At 41.7% G+C, this 25,114-nt stretch overlaps 2 protein-coding genes across 3 annotated transcripts in view; both read right to left on the bottom strand.

The window, feature by feature from the left end:
• Nucleotides 1–10,505, bottom strand: part of galnt7 (UDP-N-acetyl-alpha-D-galactosamine: polypeptide N-acetylgalactosaminyltransferase 7) — a 31,871-nt gene extending 21,366 nt beyond the window's left edge. The window contains exons 1-2 of one of the 2 annotated variants that reach the window (XM_053679900.1): nucleotides 10,256–10,505; nucleotides 4,311–4,756 (exon numbers count right to left, since the gene is read on the bottom strand). In XM_053679900.1, the coding sequence (XP_053535875.1) occupies nucleotides 4,311–4,756; nucleotides 10,256–10,378 (569 nt within the window). In that variant the 5' untranslated portion in view covers nucleotides 10,379–10,505. The remainder of the gene's footprint in view (nucleotides 1–4,310; nucleotides 4,757–10,255) is intronic. The other variant, XM_053679899.1, reaches the window with a different exon arrangement.
• Nucleotides 10,506–17,322: 6,817 nt separating this feature from the next.
• The window catches only part of galntl6 (polypeptide N-acetylgalactosaminyltransferase like 6), a 253,498-nt gene continuing 245,706 nt past the window's right edge, over nucleotides 17,323–25,114 (bottom strand). The window contains exons 12-13 of the mRNA XM_017464226.3: nucleotides 22,332–22,481; nucleotides 17,323–19,468 (exon numbers count right to left, since the gene is read on the bottom strand). Of these exons, the coding sequence (XP_017319715.1) occupies nucleotides 19,301–19,468; nucleotides 22,332–22,481 (318 nt within the window). The 3' untranslated portion in view covers nucleotides 17,323–19,300. The remainder of the gene's footprint in view (nucleotides 19,469–22,331; nucleotides 22,482–25,114) is intronic.

Here is a 25,114-nt window from a genome sequence, read left to right as displayed (position 1 = left end):
ATATATACACACACACACACATATACATATACACACACACACACACATACATAAAAAATATAATGGATTGATCATATTTGGTAAAAAACTGGAATTTTTTATTTCATTAATTAGTAATGATGTACCTACATAAACCAGCTTCAGGTGATTAAAGCCATTTGATTGGTCGTGTATTAGAGTAAAACGTCTGACGCAATCCAGGACTGAATGAAGGAATTTTGGCAAACAGCACCACCTTCTGGCGAGGTGAATTATTTATTTATCATCATCGTTAATGAAGTGTTTTTATGATTGGAACAGGAGTACACTACCGGTCAAAGGTTTAGACATTCGTTCATTATTTTTATTTCCACATTTTAGAATAATAATAAAGCTCTGAAAACTCATCAAAACTCTGGAGTAACACAAATGGAACTATGGGTATTATGTTGTGATAATAAAATCCAAAATAATTTAGTATTTTAGCATCTTCAAAGTAGACACGCTTTCTGTCTAGAATTTCCAGAAACGTATTCTTGGCACCCGATTTCTTGAGGAATTTCCCCGAGATGCTTTTTAAACAGTATTAAAGGAGTTCACACCTACGCCGGACTCTTACCGGCTGCCTTTCGGAAATATTTCCCTCCGAGTCGTCCGCTTAAAAATATATATATTTGTGTAAATAAAATGTTAGTCTCCTAACGAAAGAAACGAATACGTCGGCACGATTACATTTTTGTGTACAACACCGATTTCACACATTTAATCACACACCTTCGGATCAAAAGAATTTTAAGATCATGAGGAACGTTTCAGTCGAGTGTCCACAAACTTTTGACCCGCGGCGTATACCTATCATGGTAATCGTCTGAGGGAGGGGAAAAGAAGAAAGAAAAAAAAATATGAAGAAATCTAAAATTAGACACGTTAATGATGTGTTTGAAAAGAAAAAACACAATGTGATCTAGTTCTCAGGGCCTCATGCGCAAACTCACATCTTTAGTTTTGTGGGGAAAGGAAAGAAAAGAAAGAAAGAAAGAAAGAAAGAAAGAAAGAAAGAAAAAAAGCCCCATTAAGCACAGAGCAGCTTTGTTTTCGACCTGGCCTGCCTCCATGTGCACCCTGCTGCTTTCTTCTGCAGATATGACCTCTTGGTGTGAGATAAACATGCTGCCACAACTCGCTGCTCTCACACGTCATCTCCCGTACTGCCGCGTAGGATGCTTGGGAGGAATTGATGGGTGTTTGAACTGGTACATAAATCGCGCTACGAGGAACAGGACAGAACTCGTCAGGTCAGTTTGTGTCTTATACCCTTTTACACGCCTGGAGCCGAGCAACATGAAAAACCTGCTCAGGAAAGCACACCCCAGTCACTCCTTCAATCTTTTGAAAACACATTTAAAAACGAAAGAAAGGAAGAAAGAAATAAGTGCGTGCGCGTGTGTGTATTGAGACTATGACTGACAGAAAACATGTGAACATCAGACTCTCAATGGTATATTTAAATCAAACCTTCATCCAAAAAAACAACAAAAAAACACATTACATATGTCTACACGGAAATATTTGTGATGTGCCAATCTCTTGTTTTTCCTTATTCCTGTGAGAATTCCTGAGAGAATTCCTGGGAGCAGTTGTGTGCTGCACTTTCACATGTCACAAAGGGACATTCCAAATGCTTGCGTAGTTACAATGGTTACATTGTTACGGTTACTAAAGAAAAAATAAATAAAAATTCCACAAGGGTTACCATACAGGTGTCTCCTTTACACAAATGAGCAACAGCTTCTTTCCGCCAGTGTTCGTCACGCGAACAGCCTAGAACCAGTGGAGACGTTAGTACAAACGTTTGATTCCCAGAATGCAATGCGGCTATACGAAACTGAGTTACAGCTCTCTTTAGAAAGAGATGACGCCTGGGCAAAATCCCACTGCACCGCTATCGGCAGTAGAGGTCAGCCGATTTCGGCGATTAAATCGGCGCCGATAACCGGTAATCGCCGCGGGAGCGTCTGAGAAGGGTCCGCTGTGCGACAGCGGCCTCTAGAGGCGAAACACCTATCGCTGGCAAATTTTGTTGTGTTATTTGAAATGCTTTTTGATTCCTTTTCTGTGCCTCTATTTTTATTCACTTGGAGTGGTACTTTTGGGTTCATTTTGGATTTTTTAATTTACTTTAATATTTATGAATACGTTGTAATAATATTTATAGTCACGGTCATGATCACTGCCGAACGGACCGTAGTGTACGTACACACTGCAACACTACGCTTCAACTCGCCACCTTGAGTGCACACAACCTGAGGCACTTGCCACGTACATGGAGTAGGTAAACAGTGAGGTTTACTGAGGAACATTTTTTTCATGAGGGTGTGGAGGTCAAACAGACTTCTGCGTTATGCAACACGCTCTGAGGAAAGCGCTATCTGTACCCGAGACTGATTGGGGATGGGGGAGGGGGAGCGAGAGAGAGGAAGAGAAAGTATATACGCGTCCCAACCACGGCCACAGATGTAGAGCTGATAACCCTTTCACTCACTGATCAGAAATGAAATAATAAACCACTTCCAAATAAATTATTATACAAATATATAAACAACTTATTTGCATTCAGTGTAAAGCACGCCGCGACCCAAAACCAGTCCAGGATTTCACGATGTTACGAACGCAGAAATGAACGCAAAATCAAGCTAACTCCGCGATATTTGGAGGCACTTTTATTTATTGTATAAATCAACACAACGGTGTGGTAGATCTTCCAAAAGTGCTACAAAACAGGCGATCGCTCATTTTCGTCTCTTCAGTCCTTGTCTACTGCGTTAGGAATGTAATTAGTCAAATATTCCCGATATTCCCAAGAAAATTGAGAGAGAGAGAGAGAGAGAGAGAGAGAGAGAGAGAGAGAGAGAGAGAGAGAGAGATTCATTATAAAGAAGCCGATAAAGAGGGATTTATAGAACCAGGTATATTAAGGGTCATAATCTGAGCAGTGACACTGTGCTTACTGACCCGCTCATCGTTTTCACGCCTGCAAACAAATCATGTTCGTTTGAAAACAAGGTGCGGTTTAACGTCTACAAATGGCGTGAGCGCTCAACCACAGTTCAAAAGCTCCATACATGCAAACTCAATGAGACGGAGCTTTACTGGATAACTCCAGTACACGATCCAGTGGACGTTACATCGGACACAATTCGAGTTGCTATTCATTATGAAGAATGTATACGTGGACAAAGTGTTATATATATATATACACACACATACACACACACACACACACACACACACACACACATATATATAAAAAAATTAATGGTTACATAAAATTTATCACAAGGCCTTATTTTATCAATCTTTTAGTAAATGTTAGAAATGCCGAAGTAAAATTTTCCTTCAGATTGATGAAAGTTTCAGAAAGGCAAAGCAAAGCTCATTTGCATATAGCGACGCCCACAAAACTCTGAAGTGCGCAGACAGAACGAACGACCAGGGGAAAGTCTTCCGTCGGCCGAGGTGCTTACATCACAGCTTATGGAGCAGTTTGAGAACACCCGGTTTTAATGATTGGACTTGTTTAAGATTAAAGCTGTTTGCTCAGGAGTGACCGGGAATGTCACCAGCCCTGCTCCGGTGGAAATACCTGCCTTTCCTGTCTCACCTGGCCATAGCACACGCTCTGGCACTCTTCTAACGCTATATGAGGAGGCGTTTCGAAAGATTTGTTCACCGTACCTATAACAACGCTCTAACTCAAAGCCGAAATTTGCTAACTAGCCTGGCTTGCTCACTAGATTAGATTTATCATCACCAATAACACAGAGAAAACCAAGTCTGCTCGTGAGGAGTTTGTTTGCCTTTCTTTGTAGCTTTAGAGACGGAAAAACAAGAGAGCGGCTTGTGGGACTTATTCAAAACGATGTAAATCTTCTTGCTGTCTGGCGCGTAATTTGCGAGCACAAGGCATCGTGTAGCACTTTTGGGTTTTTTTGGAAAAGCGTAATTTTTTTTTTTATGTATCTTTTAGGGGGGGGGGCATAAAAAAAAACATCTGCATTATTCTAGCACACATTTGTGAGAATAAAAAGAAGAATTTGTGAGAAGAGGAAGAAGAAGAAGAAGAAGAAGAAGAAGAAGAAGAGGAAGAAGAAGGAGATGCTCCTTGAGTTACTTTGACTGCATCTAGGCATTTTAAAAAATGCATAGCTTTTGATCAGGTATCTCAAAACTCAACGTATTTACAGTGCTGTTAAAACATATGAACATGGGAACAGATTTGGGGGGGGGGGGGGGGGGGGGTGTCTTAATTTGAAACGCACTCTGATACTCACTCTTCATGCCGTAAGTCACTGATGCTCCTGTCCAGTGAGATCATGTCGCTGGCCACCATGTTGAATCCGAACTCCTTAATGCTGTCCTGCACCGAGTCTTTATACTCGGGTCCCAGAACGAACGGCTTGCTGCCCTCTCCCGGCCCTCCGGGGACTCCTGGAGGCTCCGGCTCTTTGGGCTCGAAGTTGCCCGGGCTCCCTCTGCGCAGAACCGGGTCCGAGTAGATATTAGTGTGGGGTTTAAACGTGACGTACTGCTTCTGAATGATGTTCTGCTGGTCCTGAGGTCTGAGCCTCGGGTTGGGCTTGTCTCCTCCGTTCCTCTGCCTGATGGCCTCCAGGTCTACCTCCACTCCTTCTACGTGAGGCCAAGGCACCACGGCCTTGAACTGATCCCCGCCGTCGTTCGGAAGGTTCGGGACGGGGTTCGGGGCGTCTCTTGCTTCCTGGAAATTAAGGGACAGCGTCATCACAGTGAACAAAGATGATGACGTTATAACACACACACACACAAATACATCAATTTGAAACGTTCCGATACATGTCTCACACAATAACTGCCATGTGTTATTTTACAAGAAACTTCCTTTATTTGGCTATTGAGAAAGAATTTATCAGCTGATCTCCAAGCATTACACCAAGTTCAATCTCCAAAAAAATGTAGCTGGGGGGATATGCAACATTGTTTATTACGTTTCTAACACAATCATTTGAAACAGTATCTTTTAAGATGTTAGAGTTTCCAATAAAAATGTTATATATATTTATTTTTTTTATACAATCAAGGTTAGTGTTTTCACTGCAGTCATTCTTAAGAAGAAACCGTACCTTCTAGGTATAGAATCCATTACGATTGCAAATTCTTTAGGTCTAATTGGGATTTTAAACTTGTTAAGAAATTCTGTGTATGATAACAAACCTCAATCACTGTTCATTAACTCAGGGGTTCCCAAACTTTTCCGGGGCAAGGCCCCCCAAACGGCATTAACATTTGACCGAGGCCCCCCTTTTGCAAGATGTCTTTAAAACACATTAAAAATACAGACTTCTGAATATATCCCCCTTTTTTTTTTATTATTAATAATTACCTCTTTCATCTTTACATTATATAACATTAGGAATTGATTGTGTGTGTGTGGTTGTTTGAGAGTGAGAATCATGTATTTATTTATTTTTCACACCAAATTGTTGAGGCCCCCCGGGCGTCCCCTGGCGGCCCCCACTTTGAAAACCACTGCATTAGCTGACTGACTAATACAATGTTATTATCAAACCATATATTAAATATTGGTGTTTGTATAAAATGTGTTATTCCAAATCGTATCCTCTAGGGCAAAGGTTTTCAACCTCTGCGATCATGCCTCATATCATCGTATAAAGAATTCACAACATTAAAGTCCATAAATAAAGTTGTGTGTAATAAAGTGGAATGACACGGGGGGGGTCATGTTTATGACCATAAACATATGGTCTTTAAATCTTGTTCAATTTGATTCCAGTCAGGTGACTGACTGGGCCATTCTAATGCCTCGAGTTTTTTTCTCTGAAACCAATTGAGAGTTTTGTTGTCCTGCTGGAAGCTCCACCCACGTCTCATCATCATCATCATCATCATCCTCCTGGTGGATGGGAGCAGATTCTTCTCAAGAATCTTCCGGTAAAGGGCTCCATTCATCGTTCCTTCAGTTATATGAAGTCTGCCAGTACCATGTGATGAGAAACAGCCCCACACCATGACGCTTCCCCCTCCACACTTCACTGTTGGTGTAGTGTTTTTAGGGTGATGTGCAGTGCCATTTCTTCTCCAAACATGGTGTGTAGTATGGCAGCCAAAAAGTTACATTTTGCTCTCGTCTGACCAGACTACACTCTCGCAGTATTTCATAGTCTTGTCCAAATGAGTCGTAGCAAACTTTAAACGAGCTTCGACATGCCTTTTCTTTAGTAATGGAGTCTTGCGGGGTGAGCATGAGCAGTGGAGTGCATTGAATATTGTTTTCTCTGTGACGATGGCACCATCTGCCTCCAAGTGTTTCTGGAGCTCTTTCCGAGTGGTCCTTGGCTCTTGGGCTACTCTTCTGACTTTTCTTCTGACTCCCTGGTCTTGTGAGGAGCTCCTCTGCATGGCCGGTTGATGACGGAGTGATGCTGCTTCCACTTGTGGATAACGGCCCCGATGGTGCTTACTGGAGGGTTCAGAAGTTTTGAAATACGTCTGAATCCGATTCCATCGATATGTTTTGCAACAATAAGGTTATGAAGGTCTTGGGAGAGCTCTTTGCTTTCACCCATCGTGAGATGTTTCTTGTGGGACACGTCGGTAACGAAAAGCCTTTTTATTGACCATCAGTTTACTAACCCAGCTGATATTAATTTGTACAGATAGGGTATAACTACTTACGGATTTCAGCTGGTTCCTTGCCTTAACCTGACTTGGAGAACTGCTTTTTCTTAGCGTGTTCAATGCTTTTCCCCCCCATGTCATTCCTCTTTATTACACATAACTTTATTTATGGACTTTAATGTTTCCCCAGCTGTAAATGGACAAACACTTTAGGATCATTATTTAAAAGACTAATAGGCTAATAAGTGAAGAATATTTTTATTCGGTTTTGGAATTAACGTAATGACACCTTGCCTTAACGAGTCCGGCAATTCTCCTTTTTCTATAGACTCTATATATACGGCAAGCAAAAAATACAGTGCTTAATTTCTTCCAGTTTTATTTCTTCATCAGAGAATAATCTGAAGTCATTTCGAATGGTTTCTGCAGAGTGAACTAAATTACAGGTGTAGAGACATTTGTAAATTTGAGTAACATGTTGGGATATCTCCATATGATATATAAGGGCTGCACGATTATGGCCAAAATGATAATCCCGATTATACTGATCAATATTGAGATCTCGATTATTTATCACGATTATGAACTGATTTTAGTGACGACATATTTTTTATTGCACTTTCACATTTATTACATTTTCTCATGCCACAATATAACACACAAGCAGGCATGAGAAAACTTGGGCTGGTCAATTATGACAGAATTTAGGAACACAGGTGTGAGCCATGACACATTAATTTACCATCTGATAAACTAAACTGAATATTTTCAGTTAATTTTGAACTGAACTAGTTCGAACTAGTTTATCATCTGAACGTTGATTCAGAATGCAGCATCACGCCTCGTCTTCAACCAGCCCAACACAACCCATGTCACACCCCTCTTCATCTCCCTCCATCGACTTCCTGTAGCCGCCCGTATCAAATTCAAGGCCTTGATGCTCACGTACAAGACCCTGTCTGGAACAGCACCTCCAACCTCAACTCTCTCCTTGAAGTTTACATTCCCACACGCAACCTGCGATTGGTTAACGACCGACGCTTAATAGTACCTACTCAGCGTGGCTTCCAGAACCTTCACACTAACTGTCCCTCAGTGGTGGAATGAACTTCCAACCTCAATCCCAACCTTCCAACGTCAAGCCGCAGAAACTCTCACTATCTTCAAAAAACAGCTAAAGACCCACATCTTCTTAACTAAACCCTAAAACACCAACCCTACATTATCCTTTCTATATTTAAAAATAAATAAATAAATAAATAAAACGACTCTGGCTCTTACACCTCAGCTTCGCTTCTCTAGAACTGAATTACAAATCTTGCATAGTAGCGCTACTTATATCTGTTACTGTTACTGTTACTGAAGCGTACTGTTCTCCGCTTGATATATCGCTTTGTTTGTATTTCCTCATTTGTAAGTCGCTTTGGATAAAAGCGTCTGCTAAATAAACAAATGCAAATGGAAATGGAAATCTAACACGTCTAGTCCGATCCCACAGAAGAGCTGCTGAAAAATTTCACGCTGGCTCTGAAAGAAAGGTGTGCTACACTAGCTCTTACGCCTGCCCATTTTTCCTGCTTCCAAAACGTCAACTTCGAGAACTGACTGTTCACTTGCTGCCTGATAAATAAACACCCCCCCCCCCCCCCCACCCCTCGACAGGTGCCGTTGTAACGAGATAATCAACATTATTCACTTCACCTCTCAGTGGTTTCAATGTTATACCGTGCATGACTAAGATACGCGGTGTATAATTAAAATGAAATAAAATGTTGTTAGGACATTACTCTAAGTAAACACTGTCCTATAATTAAAAGACCAATTCACAGATTTAAAAAAAATTAAATAAATAAAGCCTGTCTAGGAGTAGAAACGGCTGTACCTGTAGAAACAGAAGCACAAATACTCATGAATGATTTAAAGAAACTCCAGGAAAAGATTCTCTCAAAAACATGCATGTAGATGCACCGGTGACTCGAAAACGATCACCAAGTGTGAATGAATGATTTTCTCCCGCGCCTCTGGATGAACCGTAAACTGATTTCCTTTTCAAACCGAAACCAAGCAGGAAACAAACCTCAGGCTCTCTAATGTAATCACAGGGAAAAGAAGAAAAGAAAACAGAAACACATATTGAGCAAATATAGCGATCATGGGGAAAAAACGGGGGGGAAAACAGCGTCACACAGCGGCGGAGTAAACGTGTAGAGCGTGAACGTGTGTAAAGTAAACGTGTTGTAAATAATAAAGTACAAAAAGTTTATTAAGTATATGAAGTAATGATTTTATATATATGTTCTACATTAGTGCCAGATTAAGAGAAACGCCATGATATTACATAACAGACTAACAGATTAATTCTCCCATAAAAACAAATAAAGAAAATAACATCAGAGACTGATTTGATACATCAGAAGAGGAATGAAAATTTCTTTGATTGACTGATTGATCTTCGCATTAACTTTCTTGTCCGAGGTGTGTGTGTTTGTCTGTGAGAGATACAGTATACACCTGTAAGCAGTCAGTCTGAACTGTGATAAGGAAAGATTGGAATATGATTAACCAGGTTACACAGCTTTCTGAGATATGATTAACGCCTTGTTGACAATACCGTGCCACTTGATGACGCCGCCTTACTGATAGCATACGCGCACACACACACACACGCACGCACACGCACAGAGCAGGGTCAGCGTCTTATTCCTCAACACCTTACTGCTGAACTAATCATTAATTAATATTACGCTAGGGGAATAAATACATTTCTTTTATTTAAAAAAAGGCATTGAAGATGTCTAAAATAAGATGATGGAAATCTCCCGGTTAATCGAGTCGTACAGGATGGACGAAACCGAACACACCGAAGCGGTGTGGAGTTTCTCGGGTTCTCTCAGTGTCTGTGTGGGTTTCCTCAGGGTTCTCCAGTTTCCTCCAAACTCGCATAAAACACATCAGTATTAGCATGACTGCTGGATCTAAATTGCTCAGATGTGTGTGTGTGTTATACAGAGACTACCCAGAGAGTGTTCCTATGGATGAATGGATGAATGAATGAAATTAAATGATTTAAGTTCTGGTTGATGTGGAGCACAAAGTTATCACAAGTTGGTTTTTTTTTGTTTGTTTTAACAGGCAAGGTCTTACAACACTAATTTAGATAAATGATACCTAAATTATAGAAGAGAACATTTTTTTTATTCTCTGTTGTTGTTTTATTCTCTTCCCTATAGTAAGAGAACACACTTCCGGGTTGACTGGCTCCTGGATGATGCCTCTTAGCTTAGCTTGTTTAGCTAATAAATTGCATATTTATCTAGAGAATATAACTGTAATACAAAATATAACGTACGGGTTTGTTCAAACGCGTGTTTAGCATTAATATACATTAGCTGTTGCTTTTTTGTTGTTGTTGTTCAACAGTCATCTTGTTATTCGTATTTCACGGCTAGCTAAAACAGCTATCTCCATGACAACGACACCTGGTTAGCTTATTAGCATGTTGACGTTTTCCTAGCAAAATGCAAATGGCTGCCGAGTGTATTATAAATAAAAGAATGAATATATGATCAAACTGAAGAGAATAAGTGAATAAAGCACTCACGAATTTGCCGAAGGGGGTTTCATCCCCCGGTTTTGGAGACAGAGAGGACCAGAGCAACACCAGCCCCAAAAATGTGCCGATTACTAATAAACTCCGGAGGATAAATCCGATTTTTAGCCTCATTGTGCAAGCTGTGGTGTTGCCACAATCATAAACAAAGTCCTAAACCACCCAGAGCTAGCTTAATGTTCAGTGCTAGCCCTTCGTGATTCTTCCACGCTTCCCTTTATTGCGAGAGAGAGAGAGAGTCGCGAGCGAATCGGTTCTTTGTTTGAACGAGTCATTCAGAACAAACGATTCACAAACAATACATCCATGTACTTTATGTGCTTATGTTCTGAGCCATGGATGTTATTAATTCCGATCTGAATGAGGACATATTGTCACAGATTTCTGTATGATATATGAAATTGCTGCAAATCAGAATCAGGGATGTTTCTGGGGGGTTGTTTTGGGATGTTAAGGTTCAAGATTAGGCCTTATGTAATGTGCATGTGAACATGTTAACTGCCTGATGGTGTACAGCAAAAAACAGTCCCTGTAGATCCACCTAAAATCAACCAGTGTTTCTGTTAAATGAATATATTAGCATATGTGCATCAGGATCTTGTGATCTCCCTGGACAGCTCTCGGATCTCATATTCGGTCACTGGGGTATCCATGGACAATCAGTTGTCCTTTTCCTCTAACATTACTAATCTGACACACTCATGCTGAGTTCTCCTTTACAATATCAGAAGGATTTTTCCATTTCTATCCACACAGGCCACTCAGGTGCTTGTTCAGTCCCTTGTCATTTGGAGACTGGACTACTGCAACTCTGCCTCTGAGCGCCATTCGACCTCTGCATCTGATCCAGAATGCAGCTGTATTGTATTCAACCTTGCTAGGTTCTCCTACACCACCCCATCGCTTCTCTCCCTCCACTGGCTTATTGTAGCTGCTGCATCAGATTTAAAACACTGATACTTGCCTACAAAGCTAAAAACGGACCACCCACTTACCTCAAATCACTTATCACACCACGCACTGCACCACATACTCTCTGATCCTCTAGCACCGCTCGACTAGTCCCACCATCTCTCAGGGAATAAGGAAGACATCCATCAAGACTCTTCTCTGTTCTGGCACCTTGGTGGTGGAATGAACTTCCCCTAGATGCTGAGTCACCCGAGGTCTTCAAATGACGGCTAAAGACCTACCTCTTCCTGCAGTACTTAAATTAGCACTTTAGTTAAAAAAAAGAAAGTTTTGTCTGTGTGCTTTTCTTACTATATTACCTCCCCAACAGAGTTTTTAGAATGATGGCATTCTTAATCAGTGACCTAGTGCAGTGGTTTTCAAAGTGGAGGCCGAAGCCCCCATGGGGGCCGCCAGGGGGCGCCCGGGGTGCCTCAACAATTTGATGTGAAAAATAAATAAAAACATGATTCTCACTCTCAGACAACCACACACACAATCAATTCAGAATGTAATGTAATGTAAAGATGAAAGAGGCAATTATTCATTTAAAAAAAAAGGGCGGGGATATATTCAGAAGTCTGTATTTTTAATGTGTTTTAAAGACATCTTGCAAAAGGGGGGCCTCGGTCAAATGTTAATGCTATTTGGGGGGCCTTGCCCCGGAAATGTTTGGGAACCCCTGCCCTAGTGAACCAGTATCAGGATGTATTCGTTGATATTCTACATATTTTAATGCAAATAAGGACCCGTGATGACCTTAAACGTAACCGTGGGGACATGACTGGAATTAGAGTGTCCTAAATAAAAGCCCAGTGTAAAAACTGTACATACATCGACGTTTACGCATTGCGGCGATACATCGTATCGTTGGTTATTTGATCGATATATCGATCCTTATCGATGGATCGTCGCACCCCTATTCTTTAAGGTGCTCTGGATGAGGGCATCTGATATCATTCCATCATAGGAGACCACACACACGAGGACATTCACACCTAGACACAATTTAGAGGAAACCCACACGGACATGGGAGAACATGTGAAACACCAAACAGACAGGAACCTGAGCTCAGGATCGAATCAGGGACCCTTGAACTGTCGGGCTGTGACGCAACCCACTGTAACACTTTCGTCCTCTCAACTCAGACTTCGTCTCGAATCGTATAATTTTCACGTTGGATATTTTCAAAGTGGGAATTCTCTGATATGCAGCATACTACTAACACCGGGCCCATGCACGTAAACAAACAAACAAAAAAACGCCAAAAATGTGTTGACCACTGGGAACTTTTTCGATGACAGTCTATAACTGCGATTTCCAATTGTCATATTTGTTTACGCAGCAATGGAGTACACTAACTTAGAGGGAACATTGTAGGTTTTAAGATTAGCAGTCTTTCCTGTACAGAGGCTGTTTTGGTGCGGTTCAATAACATGAGTGTTGTATTTAGTTTAGGGTAATTTCTGTTTAGCGCCTATATCCCGGCAAACAGAGGACGTCACCCGGACGTTGCGAACGTCCACTTAGGTCCGGTTTATAACGTTCACTGGCGGACGTTCCGAGGACGTCAGAGGATATCAAATCATAACACTACTGAACGTGTTCATTTCAGCGAAAGTCCCCTAAGTGTCCCGAATGGCCGCTGGACGTCCTGTGAATGTCCGTAGGACGTCAAGGGGACCCTACACATGGACGTTCGGGGGACTTTCGTAGAGGACATTTAGAGGACATCCTGGGGACCTTTTTTTTGTCAGCTGGGATGTTAAGTGATTGTTGCTACTGTGTAAAATATCCAGGTTCTTCATAGTCAAACGTATAATATGTGATTGAAGAAATATAATTTGTAGTGCATAGTTTGACCCCCCCCGCTTCCACTTCTTTGACTTACACGAGAGTTACAATGTGTTAAGAAGCATTGTGAACTATTAAAGCCACTTCAACTGCAAGGAATAGCACAAAATGAGGTTTTATTTCTTTTATTTATTTATTTATTTATATGGACAAACAGACAGCCTGAAAGGCTTAGGATGGACATTTTCGAGCTCTCTCCTCACTCCAGCTCTCTTAATTCGATATATTTCAGGCTTTATAAATGAGCTAATGAGATACATCAAGCTCTAGTTCTGGATAAAGCTCTGAGTGATCACGCCAAACGCATCGCACGTAGTTCGAGTCACTTAATCGGGTTTGTTCGAAAGAATCGACTCATTCAAGCGAGTCGTGAATCCAGAGCAGAAGCTGTTTTACTGCTGCAGGCAAAAGTTGGTGAGTGAGTAAGTGAGTGAATGAGTATGCGCCACGTAATCTCACGGCTAAACACACACGGATACGGAACTGAGCACACGGATATTATTATATCGGTTTGCTCAGGATTATGTCTACACACAGCTATCTATCCATGAGTAGATACATGCGGATCTGTTTGAAAGAGAAATATAAATGACTTACTGGTTGTTTCAACTGCATCATCACAATTGATTTCTGATCTATTTGACTTTGGTTTTCTATCAAATGTGAAGTATACACTGAAAAGCCATAACATTAAATCCACTGACAGGTGATTATCTCGTTACAGCGGGTGGGATGTATTTATTTATTAGGCAGCAAGTGAACAGTCAGTTCTCGAAGTTGACGTGTTGGACACAGGAAAAATGGGCAAGCGTACTGTAAGAATCTGAGCGACTTTTACAAGGGCCAAATTGGCTTGACAACTGCGTCAGAGCGCTTCCAAAACAGTCTTGAGGGTTGTTCCCGGTATGCAATGGTCAGTACCTACCAAAAGTGGTCCAAGGAAGGACAACCGGTGAACCGGTGACAGGGACATGGGCGCCCAAGACTCACTGATGCAAGTGGGGTGCGAAGGCTAGCCCGTTTGTTCCAGTCCGACAGAAGAGCTACTGTAGCACAAATTGCTGAAAAAGTTCATGCTGGCTCTGATAAGCATCTGTGGGATGTACTGGATGAACAAGTCCTATCCATGGAGGCCCCACCGCCCAATTTACAGAACTTAAAGGATCTGCTGCTAACGTATTGGTGCCAGATCCCACAGCACACCTTCAGAGGTCTTGTGGAGTCTGTGCCTCGACGGGTCCGAGCCGTTTTGGTGGCACAAGGGGGACCTACACAGTATTAGGCAGGTGGTTTTAATGTTAATGCTGATCGTTTTGTCAGTGTACTGCCCTCTGGTGGACTTGTCAAGTCATGAACGTTTCAGTTGAATTAGATCCAACCACAGATTAACTCAGAGTGAAAAGAAGACACGTGTGTTCACTAAATCTGGACATTTTTTTTTTTTGATATATCAGAATGGCAGTTTGAGTTATGAATGTTTTCTGCAGAGTGGCATAGTAGTACAGAAAGGTACCTCACAGCTCTGGGGTCGATCCTGCGCTCACACATACTCTTTGTGTCCGTGTGGGTTTAATCCAGGTTCTCTGGTTTCCTCCCATCTCCCAAAAACATTTCAGTAGGTGGTTTAGTGACTCTAAATTGCCCCTAGTTCTGAATTTATCCTCTAATAATCGATAATGGCACTCTGGTAACAAATCTGACCCAAACACTAGTCTGTATAATCATAGCACACCATGCAGCACTTCATTTAGACTAATAAAAGAAGTACCAACTGAAAATAGCTCTAAATTTAATTGCAGTTAAATCTCATATACACGCATGCTTCCTGAATACAGTATCTGCAATAAAAGACATTTTCAAAACCCAGCTCTGGAGATGAATTGTAAAAACGGATGAGCTGTCATGTGTCAGATGAACTGGTCAGCGGAAGATCAGTGTCCAGAATTATAATGACATAGTATTCGTTATAAATGTCCCTAACTGAACCTTATTTAATCTATATTATTCTGAGAATGTTTCCTCTTAGAAATTCCTCAAAATGTGTGGGAAAGAGTTTTTTTTACTAAAATACAGTCTAATCACAGGTGTATCACATTCATGTTTACATTGACAGAGCAACTGAATAAATAAAACGATCAATCACTGACGCATTAACACATAAATCTAACAAAAAAACAACAACATAGGCATCATGGACTCTATCAAATATCAACAGATATTAAATGAAAACCTGACTGCCTCTGCCAGAAAGCTTCAAATGGGCCGTGGTTGGATCTTCCAGCAGGACGATGATCCAAAACATCATCAAAATCAACACAGAAATGGTTTACTGACCACAAAATCAAGCTCCTGCCATGACCATCCCAGTCCCCTGACTTGAACCCCATAGAAAACCTGTGGGGTGAACTTAAGAGGAGAGTCCACCAGCGTGGACCTTGAAATGTGAAGGATCTGGAGAGATTCTGTACGGAGGAACGGTCTCAGATCCCTCGCCATGTATTCTCCAACCTCATCAGGCGTTATAGGAGAAGACTCAGAGCTGTTATCTTGGCAAAGGGAGCTAGCACAAAGTATTGACTAAAAGGGTGCCAATAATTGTTGCACACCTATATTTAACCAAGATATTTTTTTATAAACTGTGTTGTGTTTGCAATTGTTTGACATCCATGAGAGCAGAGCATTTTTTTAAACAAAAGATTAAACAATAAAGTGAATTTTTCATATTTACCAAGGGTGCCAATATTAATGCAGGGCACTGTATGATGCAGTATTTTCAACAAAACGCCGCTGTCACAGAGCCATCTTTCACCTTCTTCTTCTCACGTCGTACACTTCGGACCACGTGTACAGCATATTTACCTGCTCAGCAGCTTGTCGCTACAAGTTACCTGCAGCAGCTCCAGAGCTGGAGTTAGCCTCCTGTTATTTCCGCTCTTCTCGTCTGCCACGGTGTGTGCATTTTTTTTCATACTTCACGAGCTCTTTTCTAGTAAAATACTATGGAACTGTGTGCTTTTCTTCAGATTTTTTCACATCTCCCACCGTAAAGCCGAGCAGTGCCTCTGATTGCTAGCACGGTTGAATGGTTTTCCCCACACCATACCACACGGTCCCACTACTGAGCCTGATAACTTAGCTGAATTCTGCTATCTTGCGACACTGGGGTTGAAGTCGGAGCTTCCCTCTGTTCACCGTTCTGCACCAAGACAGGTCTCCCTCAGCGCTACCACTGTGACTGAGTAGTTTTCTCTCACCATACCATATGGTCCCACTTCTGAGCCTAATATGTTCTGATGGGTCTCCCTCAGCGCTATCCGCTCAGGGTATCCTACATCTAACCGACTACAGTGCCTGTGACTACATACCACTCTCACTGTGACACTCTCACCGGTTTTCTCCACCATACCATCCCTCGTTCTCTGTTTGGTCTGCCAACTTAGCTAGATTTCTGCTAATACACAGCTTTAGTGCCGGTTGATTCAGCATCACATAACATGGTATAACGGACCTCTTGTTCTTCTACGATACACCTCGTGCTTAACCGAGCCATGCTGCAAGCCTTATGCTTCTGAATTCCTTGGACCCCAAAGACAGGCGCTAATTATTTGTTCGCTGCCTCGGCATCGATCAGTGTCTGGCTCGGACATCTCTCTCTCTCTCGTGCCGACCGCGTGGTGACACCGATGCTGACACGGCGCTCTCGACTGGCAGATTTAGACCATGATTCAGTCAAATGTGACCCAGACGCTGCAGTCTAAACTGCTTGCTAATTGCAAACGCCCACACTGGCGGCGACTGATAAACATAAGAAGCCCAGAACGCAGGCTCGGTCTCGTCCCATTTCTGGGCAGTCCTAAGGTGAGTCCTGTTCCTCTTGACATTGGGCCTCATTTATCAAGTCGGATACAAAGAAATTTCATTGTAAAATCATTCGCAGGAGCATTTAAACAAGAAACGTGGTGTTCCGGACTTAAAGAGAGCAATCCAAAACAAATCCATGGATTAAGTCAAATAAGACTAGCTATTCAATGAGGGCAAATGTAATGGCGCCCTATAAAAGGAGTCTGGGTCTATGGTAGCCAGATGATTTAGCATGATGACATAGATGACATTTATCAACAGCGTATAAAGAAAATCTTAGTTAGGAGGGGTGAAGTAGAACTCTGGGAGGTTCTCTGAACCCTGGATAATCCCCACAGTTCCTGGTTATTCAGAACTGGCACTAGTTCAGCGATAAAAGTCTAGGAAAGGATGGCTTTATGACGGCGGCGTTTATTGCGAACACTGCATCATTCTTCCTTAGGTGACTTTGTGGAAGGTCTCAGAATGCATGCACACACACAAATGATTTTCACCATCCCAAGGCAGTTAACCAGGGTTTAGAGGACGTATAGTAACGAGCATTATTTGTTCTTTTGTCAGAACAGGGACATAGAAAAGGCACAAAAATCCATCAAAACACACTGCAATGTTTCTTTAAGACAAAAAAAATAAAATAAAAAAATCCATGGCTATGAAAGGATGTAGAGTTGGAACACATGGTGGAATTACACACTTGGTCCTGTTGATGTTTTCCTTCCTCAGAATAGAAGGATTTGTCAGTCAGAGCACCCACACTGAACACCTGAATCAGATCCAGACTCCCGAGCAGCTTTCATGGCTTTTACTTGACACCTGCTGTGTGTTTAGGAGATGAATGTGTAAATACAGGTGGTGTCTATCGCACCATGAGGCACGGCTCTGTATGCGTCTAGATTGACTCCTACGATCATCATCTGAGTCCTTAATCAAAACAGCTCACAACACAACGTTTTAATACATATATTTGATGGATAAAAAAAAAGAGAGGAAAGTATGCACCCAGAGCACCTACCTGTGCAGGAAACAAATGAGTCTGAGGTGTACTGTGCCTATATGACCAGCAGGGGGAGACACATCTTTACTTATAGAAAAAACACTAAGAGTAGAGAGCAAAAATCACACATTGTACATGAGCTACATTCCTGAGCTGCATTCCTATCCCTAACTAAAAGGACATTACAGAGCAATTTCCCAAAATTGTTGCCCACTGATTCGATTTTATACTGAAAAACAGAATCCTAACATTTTGCTCAACAGTGCAAGGTTTGTATTTTTCCGATTAAACGATATATAAGAAATGATATTCCAACAAGCTATTACGTAAAGGCTTCACAGTGAAATAAATAATAACAATATTAACGAATTAATTCTAACAACATCTGATTTGGTCTCGTTTAGTATGCAAATGTATGCATATTTAATTAGACGAAGCCTCATTTGCATAAACACATGCAAGGTCCAGTACAAAAAATAATCTCAATCAACTGGCAAGGATTAATTGTGATCTCTATTGTTTTTTTTGTTTGTTTTAAACTCACCTCTAATGTCATTACATGTATCGACATACAGCAAAATATTACGACCCATCTCAAACCGTTTGGATGTATAATAAAGAGAATACAGGTTTCTGAGTAAATGAGTCTATAACTACGCACATTCGTACTCATTTTTTTTTTTTTTTTTTTTTTGCTTTATTTAGAATTTAGATGGTAGGAACTGGGGCAGGAAGGGGTAATGATTCTCTGGGGGGGGTAAAGGAAAACATTTAATCCTGTCATCTCCAACTCCGTGGGGCGAATCTGATTTCTAGCCTTAACCTTGGTAGAGGTGAAACAAAGTCAATTACACACAGAATAACTTATCTTCGCAAAAAATACGAACAAATAAATAGAAATAAATATACAGTTCGAACAAAACCTCCTCGGAACCACATAGAGATGCTAAAACGTCACTTCCGGTCTCCGGTATAGTACAAATCCACCATGCGATATGGATAGAGTGAGGAGGAACGATATTTAAACAGAGCACTGTTGTTCGGTGTGTTAGAAATGACTGGGGCCAAGCTGAAAAAAGAACGAGAGAGAGAAACAGAGAGAGAGAGAGAGAGAGAGCGTGAGAGAGATTGGCTGTGCACAGGTTCTCCTTGACCTGCAAGCCATCTGAGTGTCGCATCAGTCTTCCAGTCTTCGGCCCCATCCCAATTCCCTCGCTCACGAGCCGCCCCTTCCTCGTCTGCTCCTGCACTTGTGGGCATTTGGGAGGAGGGGGAGGAGGTAGGGGGGGGAGCACACTCAGACACTAAGTAAATCTACCCCCCTCGCTAAGGATTCTGGGAGCCAGTCCACTGGCTGGCTGCGTTTCCGAGGGTCCTAGGAAGCGATGGCGCTGTTGAATTTGTCCAGGATGGTGATGTTGACTCTCTGGAAGAGCCACTGCTGCGTCGCCGACTCGGGATTGCACTTGTTCATGAAAATCCGCTTATCGGAGGGGCTGCAGTCCATGCATCCGCTGCTCACTGGGTGGTAAAGAGACTTATCCTGCAACCACGAGAGGAGACACAGAGAGAGAGAGAGAGAGAGAGAGAGAGAGAGAGAGAGAGAGAGATGGGGGAAATTTAATAAAAAAACCCATAGATATGACAAATAAATAAATAATCCTAAGTATAGAAGAAGCACGGGGGGTTTAATCCTGCTCCTATCTTCCGTTCCCCTTCAGTCAGATTACAGGGATGGACCTGAGGGACCAAAACCTTCGTTTTTTTTTTTTTTTTTTTTTTTTTTAAACTCCTCCTTAATCATTAGAGCTTACTTCATTTCATGGTTTGAGGTTGGGAGCTTGGGAATCAACCTAGTGAGAAATCTCAGTGAAAGCACCAGTAAGAGTGCATACACACAGAGTGAGAGAGAGAGAGAGATGTGTATATGTGTGTGTATATATACATGTAAGGAAGTGCAAATATAAAGCAGAGACAGGGGTAGGAAAGGTAAGAGAAGAAGATGCCTCAAGGCACGGGCTGTAGCTTTCTTCTGCTCTATCCCGGCTGATTTATTGCTCCGTGTGCCTCAGGCTCCTCCGCCACCAGCCTCCACCTCTGTCCTTTCAAGTGTATATTGGCTTTGTGCGGTGCCGTCATTGACCTATCCTACAATGACGGTGATTTCTCTAGTCGGGCCCTTGGTGCCCTCGGAGAGAGGAAATAGCTGGCTGTTCGCTTATATTATCTTGCTGGGAGGCTGGAGGAACACGGCCACCGCATCAGCCTCCATCATTTATGGGCGAGCTGTAATGTGCGCTCGGAGCAGAGAGCACGGCTGCGTTGGCTTCTTCGTAATAAAGCATCCACCTGCTCCGGCTCCTGCTCTAAGCCTGCAGCAATGCCACAAAGAGCTCGGCGTTATTGAGCACGCTCCGAGCGAGGCGGCGTGCATATTTCACATAAAAATACGCTGTAAAACTGGATCACTGGGGTATGTTATTTATCTTTTCCACCCTTGATAACGCGTCTCTGTGAAGTGGGAGCGGAAGCGTAATTACAGTACAGCGTTATGCGGCTCAAATGAGTTCACTAATTCATTCATTTTCTTTTCGGTGTTGATGTTCATTTGTTTCTCAGTAGAGACTCGATACTGTCTTTACTGACGAAATACGTTCTTACCTAACTCAGGGGTTAGATAAAGTCAATCAATCAAAGAAAGAAATACGTGTGTGTATATGTGTGTGTGTGTGTGTGTGGCTGGTCCATCTATAAAAACTACTGTAGACTTGCCGTTTGTGTGTATTGCACCATGTTACTGATATTACCGTAGTGACTCTCCTGCGTGCCGCAGTGTATTCACGAGTGTGTTAACATGTATCGTGTATGTACCGTAGACGTACGTGATAAATCACTTGCGGTCACGCTGTTATAGGAACGTAATCAAGCGTGAGTCGGTGTGATGAAGCAGCGTTACAGCTACCACACGAAACTCCAACTCAAACTGATTCCTTTTAGGCCACAGAGATTTGCCAACGCTAACTTTTCCCATTAAGAATGACTTTTTATCCGTTTATGGCTACAGTTAATGTTGTAGAACGTCTACAAGACAAGTCGCTTCCTGTTCTCGTCTCACATTACAGCGGCTCTCGACGGTCGTTCCCTCAGCGGCTTCGATTTTTCTCTCCCGAAGTTCATATGCTGTTATAAAGTTTTACCCGAATATTAAAAGTAAAGTATATCGGTGGCAAACGGGGCATCAGCGGATAAAATATAGCGATGCATTTTAGCCCACTTTCTTCTAGTTTAGTGCATGAGGCTCGCTAGCGTACGTTCCACATTCTCAGGAATATTTATAGGACTCTATCCATTATCCATCATAGTTACAGGATTTTATCCATTTTCCGTTCCAATTTCTATGACTGGAAAACTAGTGTAATAATAATAATAATAATAATAATAATAATAATAATAATAATATATTTTATTTTTAAAAAAATAAATAGTTAATTAAATAAATACAGCATGCAAATACAATTCACAAAACACTAAAACACAATATTATATACGGGGGAGGAAATAAGTACTGAACACGTCAACATTTTTTTTTTCAGTAAATATATTTCCAATGATGTTAATCACGTGAAATTTTCACCAGACATCAGTATTAACTCAAGAAATCCCGGAAATATAAAGAATTCACAACGTTAAAGTCTATAAATAAAAGTTACGTGTAATAAAGGGGAAAAAGTATTGAACACGCTAAGAAAACTCAGTTCTCAGTCGATCACCTGACTCGAATCCCAATTGTACAAGATTTAAAGACAATATGTTTTGAAGAACGGACCAAAATCACACCTGAATACTGCGGCCCGTTCATTTCTTCATACGGGAAGCGACCTGAAGACGTCATTACAAACGAAGGCTTCTCCGGTAAGTGTTAAATACGTTTCACTTAGCGTGTTCGATACTTTTTTCCCGTGTCATTCCTCTTCATCACACATAACTTCATTTATAGACTTTAACGTTGTGAATTCTTTATATTTCCGGATTTCTTGAGTGAATACTGATGTCTGGTGAATATTTCACGTGAGTAGTCTCATTGGAAATATATTTGCTGAAAACAATGTCCAATACATATTTCCCCCGCTGTATGTACGTTATACAATATTATACATAAAACTCATACTGTAATTCGGTATTATGTGACCCTGTCACAGAGAATACGCGAGCCTGAAGAGATGAGTTTTTACAGAACTTTTGAATCTTGAAATGGATTCACAGTTGCAGATGTGATGGGGAAGTGAATTCCAGAGCTTGTGACTCAAATATAAAGTGTAGAAATTTATAGGTTTTCCAGGATGCATAGGAACACTATTGTGTATTGTCAGCATGTCTGTGTGTGTGTGTTTGTGTGTGTGTGTTACCCTGCGGTAGCTCCAGTGCTGGTTGCCCTTCATGCCGTGGCAGTCGTACAGAGTGACAGGGCTGCTTTGAGAGATGGCGTCGAAACACAACTTCCTGGTGTGTAGAGGGTCCCCGGGCCTGATGTCCTCCCTCCAGCCAAAGGTGAAGATCTAAAACGAGAGCCGGAGAACCCGCTCTGACTACTCGCTACGACTTTATACGGCGTGTTACAGTACAAGACGGTGAAGGAACGGGAGTGCACATTATTTGAACGCAACGTCCTGTTGTGTGACACTCGTCCGATCGTAGTGTTTGTTTTACATACACGTTGTATTATCGTGTACAGTGGAGATCAAAATTCGAGGACGACCTAGAATTTCAAGGTCACTGCGTAGATCTATTCGAAGTTAACCTTCAGGAGTAGGAGGGCAGTTTTTTAAGTTTCATCAGTTAAATACATTCTGAAGCACAGTATAAAAAAGACTTAAATTGAGACTTTTGAAAAAGTACTCTGATCAAAATTGGAGAACACTTACAGATACCGCCGAGTTATTGGTGTTAATCTGGTACCTGGTGCTAGTTTCCTTAATGGTCTGACGAACCCTATTTAACTGGCAGCGTTCCTGTTAGGATAACTGTCCAATTTTCACGGACTTCGCAAGATGGCGAGCCGCTCTAAGGTGACTGAAACCCTGCGGCCGCAGGTTGTCCAGACGAAGGCCGAAGGGATGACCCTACCAGCCATTGCAAGAGAAGTTGGTCGTTCCGAATCTGTGATTTCTAGAACATTACGGCTTTACAATGACACTAATTCATTCAAGTCCCCCGAAAAGGCTGGATGTCCACATGAGACGAGAGGATAGGAAAACGCGGACTGGCCAACGGGGAATCGGTTCAACAGAGCAGCTGGAGTTGACCTCGTCTGGGACGGCACCCCCATACCTCAACACTCTCCTTGAGGTTTACGTTCCCTCACGCAATCTGCGATCGGTTAAAGACCGACACCTCGTAGTGCCTCCTCCCCCTGGTCCCTTTCCAGAACCTTCACACTAACTGTTCCTCGGCTCTGGAATGAACTTCCGACCTCGATCCGGACCGCAGAATCTCTCACCATCTTCAAGAAACAGCTGAAGACCCACCTCTTCCGTCAGCACTTAACTAACACCAAAAATGCCAACCCTACATTATTTAAAAACAAAACAAAACAAAACGTACTCGCGCTCTTACACCTCGACTCTGCGCACCGTGCTTCTCTACAACTCGGTCATAAATCTTGTACAGTAGCACTACTTGTACCGTTCTCCGCTTGATATATATCGCTTTGCTTAGGTTTGTAAGTCGCTTTGGATGAAAGCGTCCGCTAAATGAATAAATGTAAAGTCATTCAAAGCAAAAGCTTCTACACTTCCTGCTAATTTTTGACAGCTGTAAGCCTCAAAAAATTTACGCTGTGATCTTCTTCCGTGCTACCGTGGTTACTGTTCTCTAATTTCGATTTCTCTGAGGTTTTCGTTCAAGCGCCTTGGTTATTTATGTTAAACGTGCTAGCAGAACACTGGTATACCCACAGCTAATGACCCTCAGTGCAAGAAGGAGCGCTACCGCCGGGCCTTCATCCCTACAGCAGTCAGACGCTCATAATGGTAGCACGGCTAGTTGTTTTTTTTGCGTCATCAGCCGACACATTCACAATAATACTGCGATATGAACGTTTATTCATTTATTACTATTTGTCGCTCAACCTCTATCTTTAACTGTGCGATAATCCATTCATCACTTATTCCGTATATAAACGAGGTGCTACTCATCTGTATATATTCATATTTGTATTCATCGGTACATACATTAAGGTGTGTTCATAGTGTAAAAATGACCATTATTATTATTTACTCGTATTATTCTTATTATTCCTAGTGTATATATTTTTTCGACATTTTTTTCAATTCGATTCCTATTTAATGTGTATTCTTTCCTATCTGTGTTTTTTTTTTTTGTGTGTGTGTGTGTAATTGAGCTGCTGTAATGAGGGAATTTCCCCAGTGTGGGATCAATAAAGTTTTTATCTTATCTTCAAATTTTGTGCGATGAAGATTAACAACATCTCAGTAAAATGAAGCGTTTAGAAATTGTTCTCTAATATCGATCGCCACCGTATACGGTCCACGCGTGTACGAGTCTTAGGCTGCAGTCGCAATTTCGTCCTGCTTCACATCTCGGCTGCCATGGCAACGCTGCCATGTGCTCGTTATTGTGGTTTTCGTTTTGCTCTAGTCTATTCCTGAGGCTCGATTCACTCTCTACTTACCATATGGTGCACTATATTTCATTTAATTATGAGGGAGGAAATTATATTATATGACCCACTCTAAATCCGTGCTATAACCGAAACACTCTGCCTCCACACTACGCACCGCAATATGTAGGGGTTTGTCTCGGTTTGATTTCATTAAGCGCTCTATATTCACTCTGGGACAAAAAAAAAATACAACATTTAAAAAAAAAAAAAAAAAAATGGGCCAAAGTTCTTTGCCACAAACGTGTTGCAGGTTTGACGCAACACAACATGTTAATAAACCTAACACAGCTTCTTGACAATCTGTCTATCACTATTAACAACCGACATGTCCTCGTGTAAAAGACGGTCTGCACCCGTCTCCGGGATTTCGTCATTTTGTGAAATCAAGCATGATTTTGCTTTAATTCTATACACGAACGCTTGAGCAAAATTATCAACAGAATAAGATTATAAGCATAAACATGTCTAGCAATAAACTTAATCATCTGGTATCTGTTTGATAAGAAA

Source organism: Ictalurus punctatus, chromosome 3, assembly GCF_001660625.3.
Source record: "Ictalurus punctatus breed USDA103 chromosome 3, Coco_2.0, whole genome shotgun sequence".
Classification (NCBI taxonomy): domain Eukaryota; kingdom Metazoa; phylum Chordata; class Actinopteri; order Siluriformes; family Ictaluridae; genus Ictalurus; species Ictalurus punctatus.
Note: the sequence above shows the minus strand (reverse complement) of the source record. Positions and strands in the feature narration are given on the sequence as shown.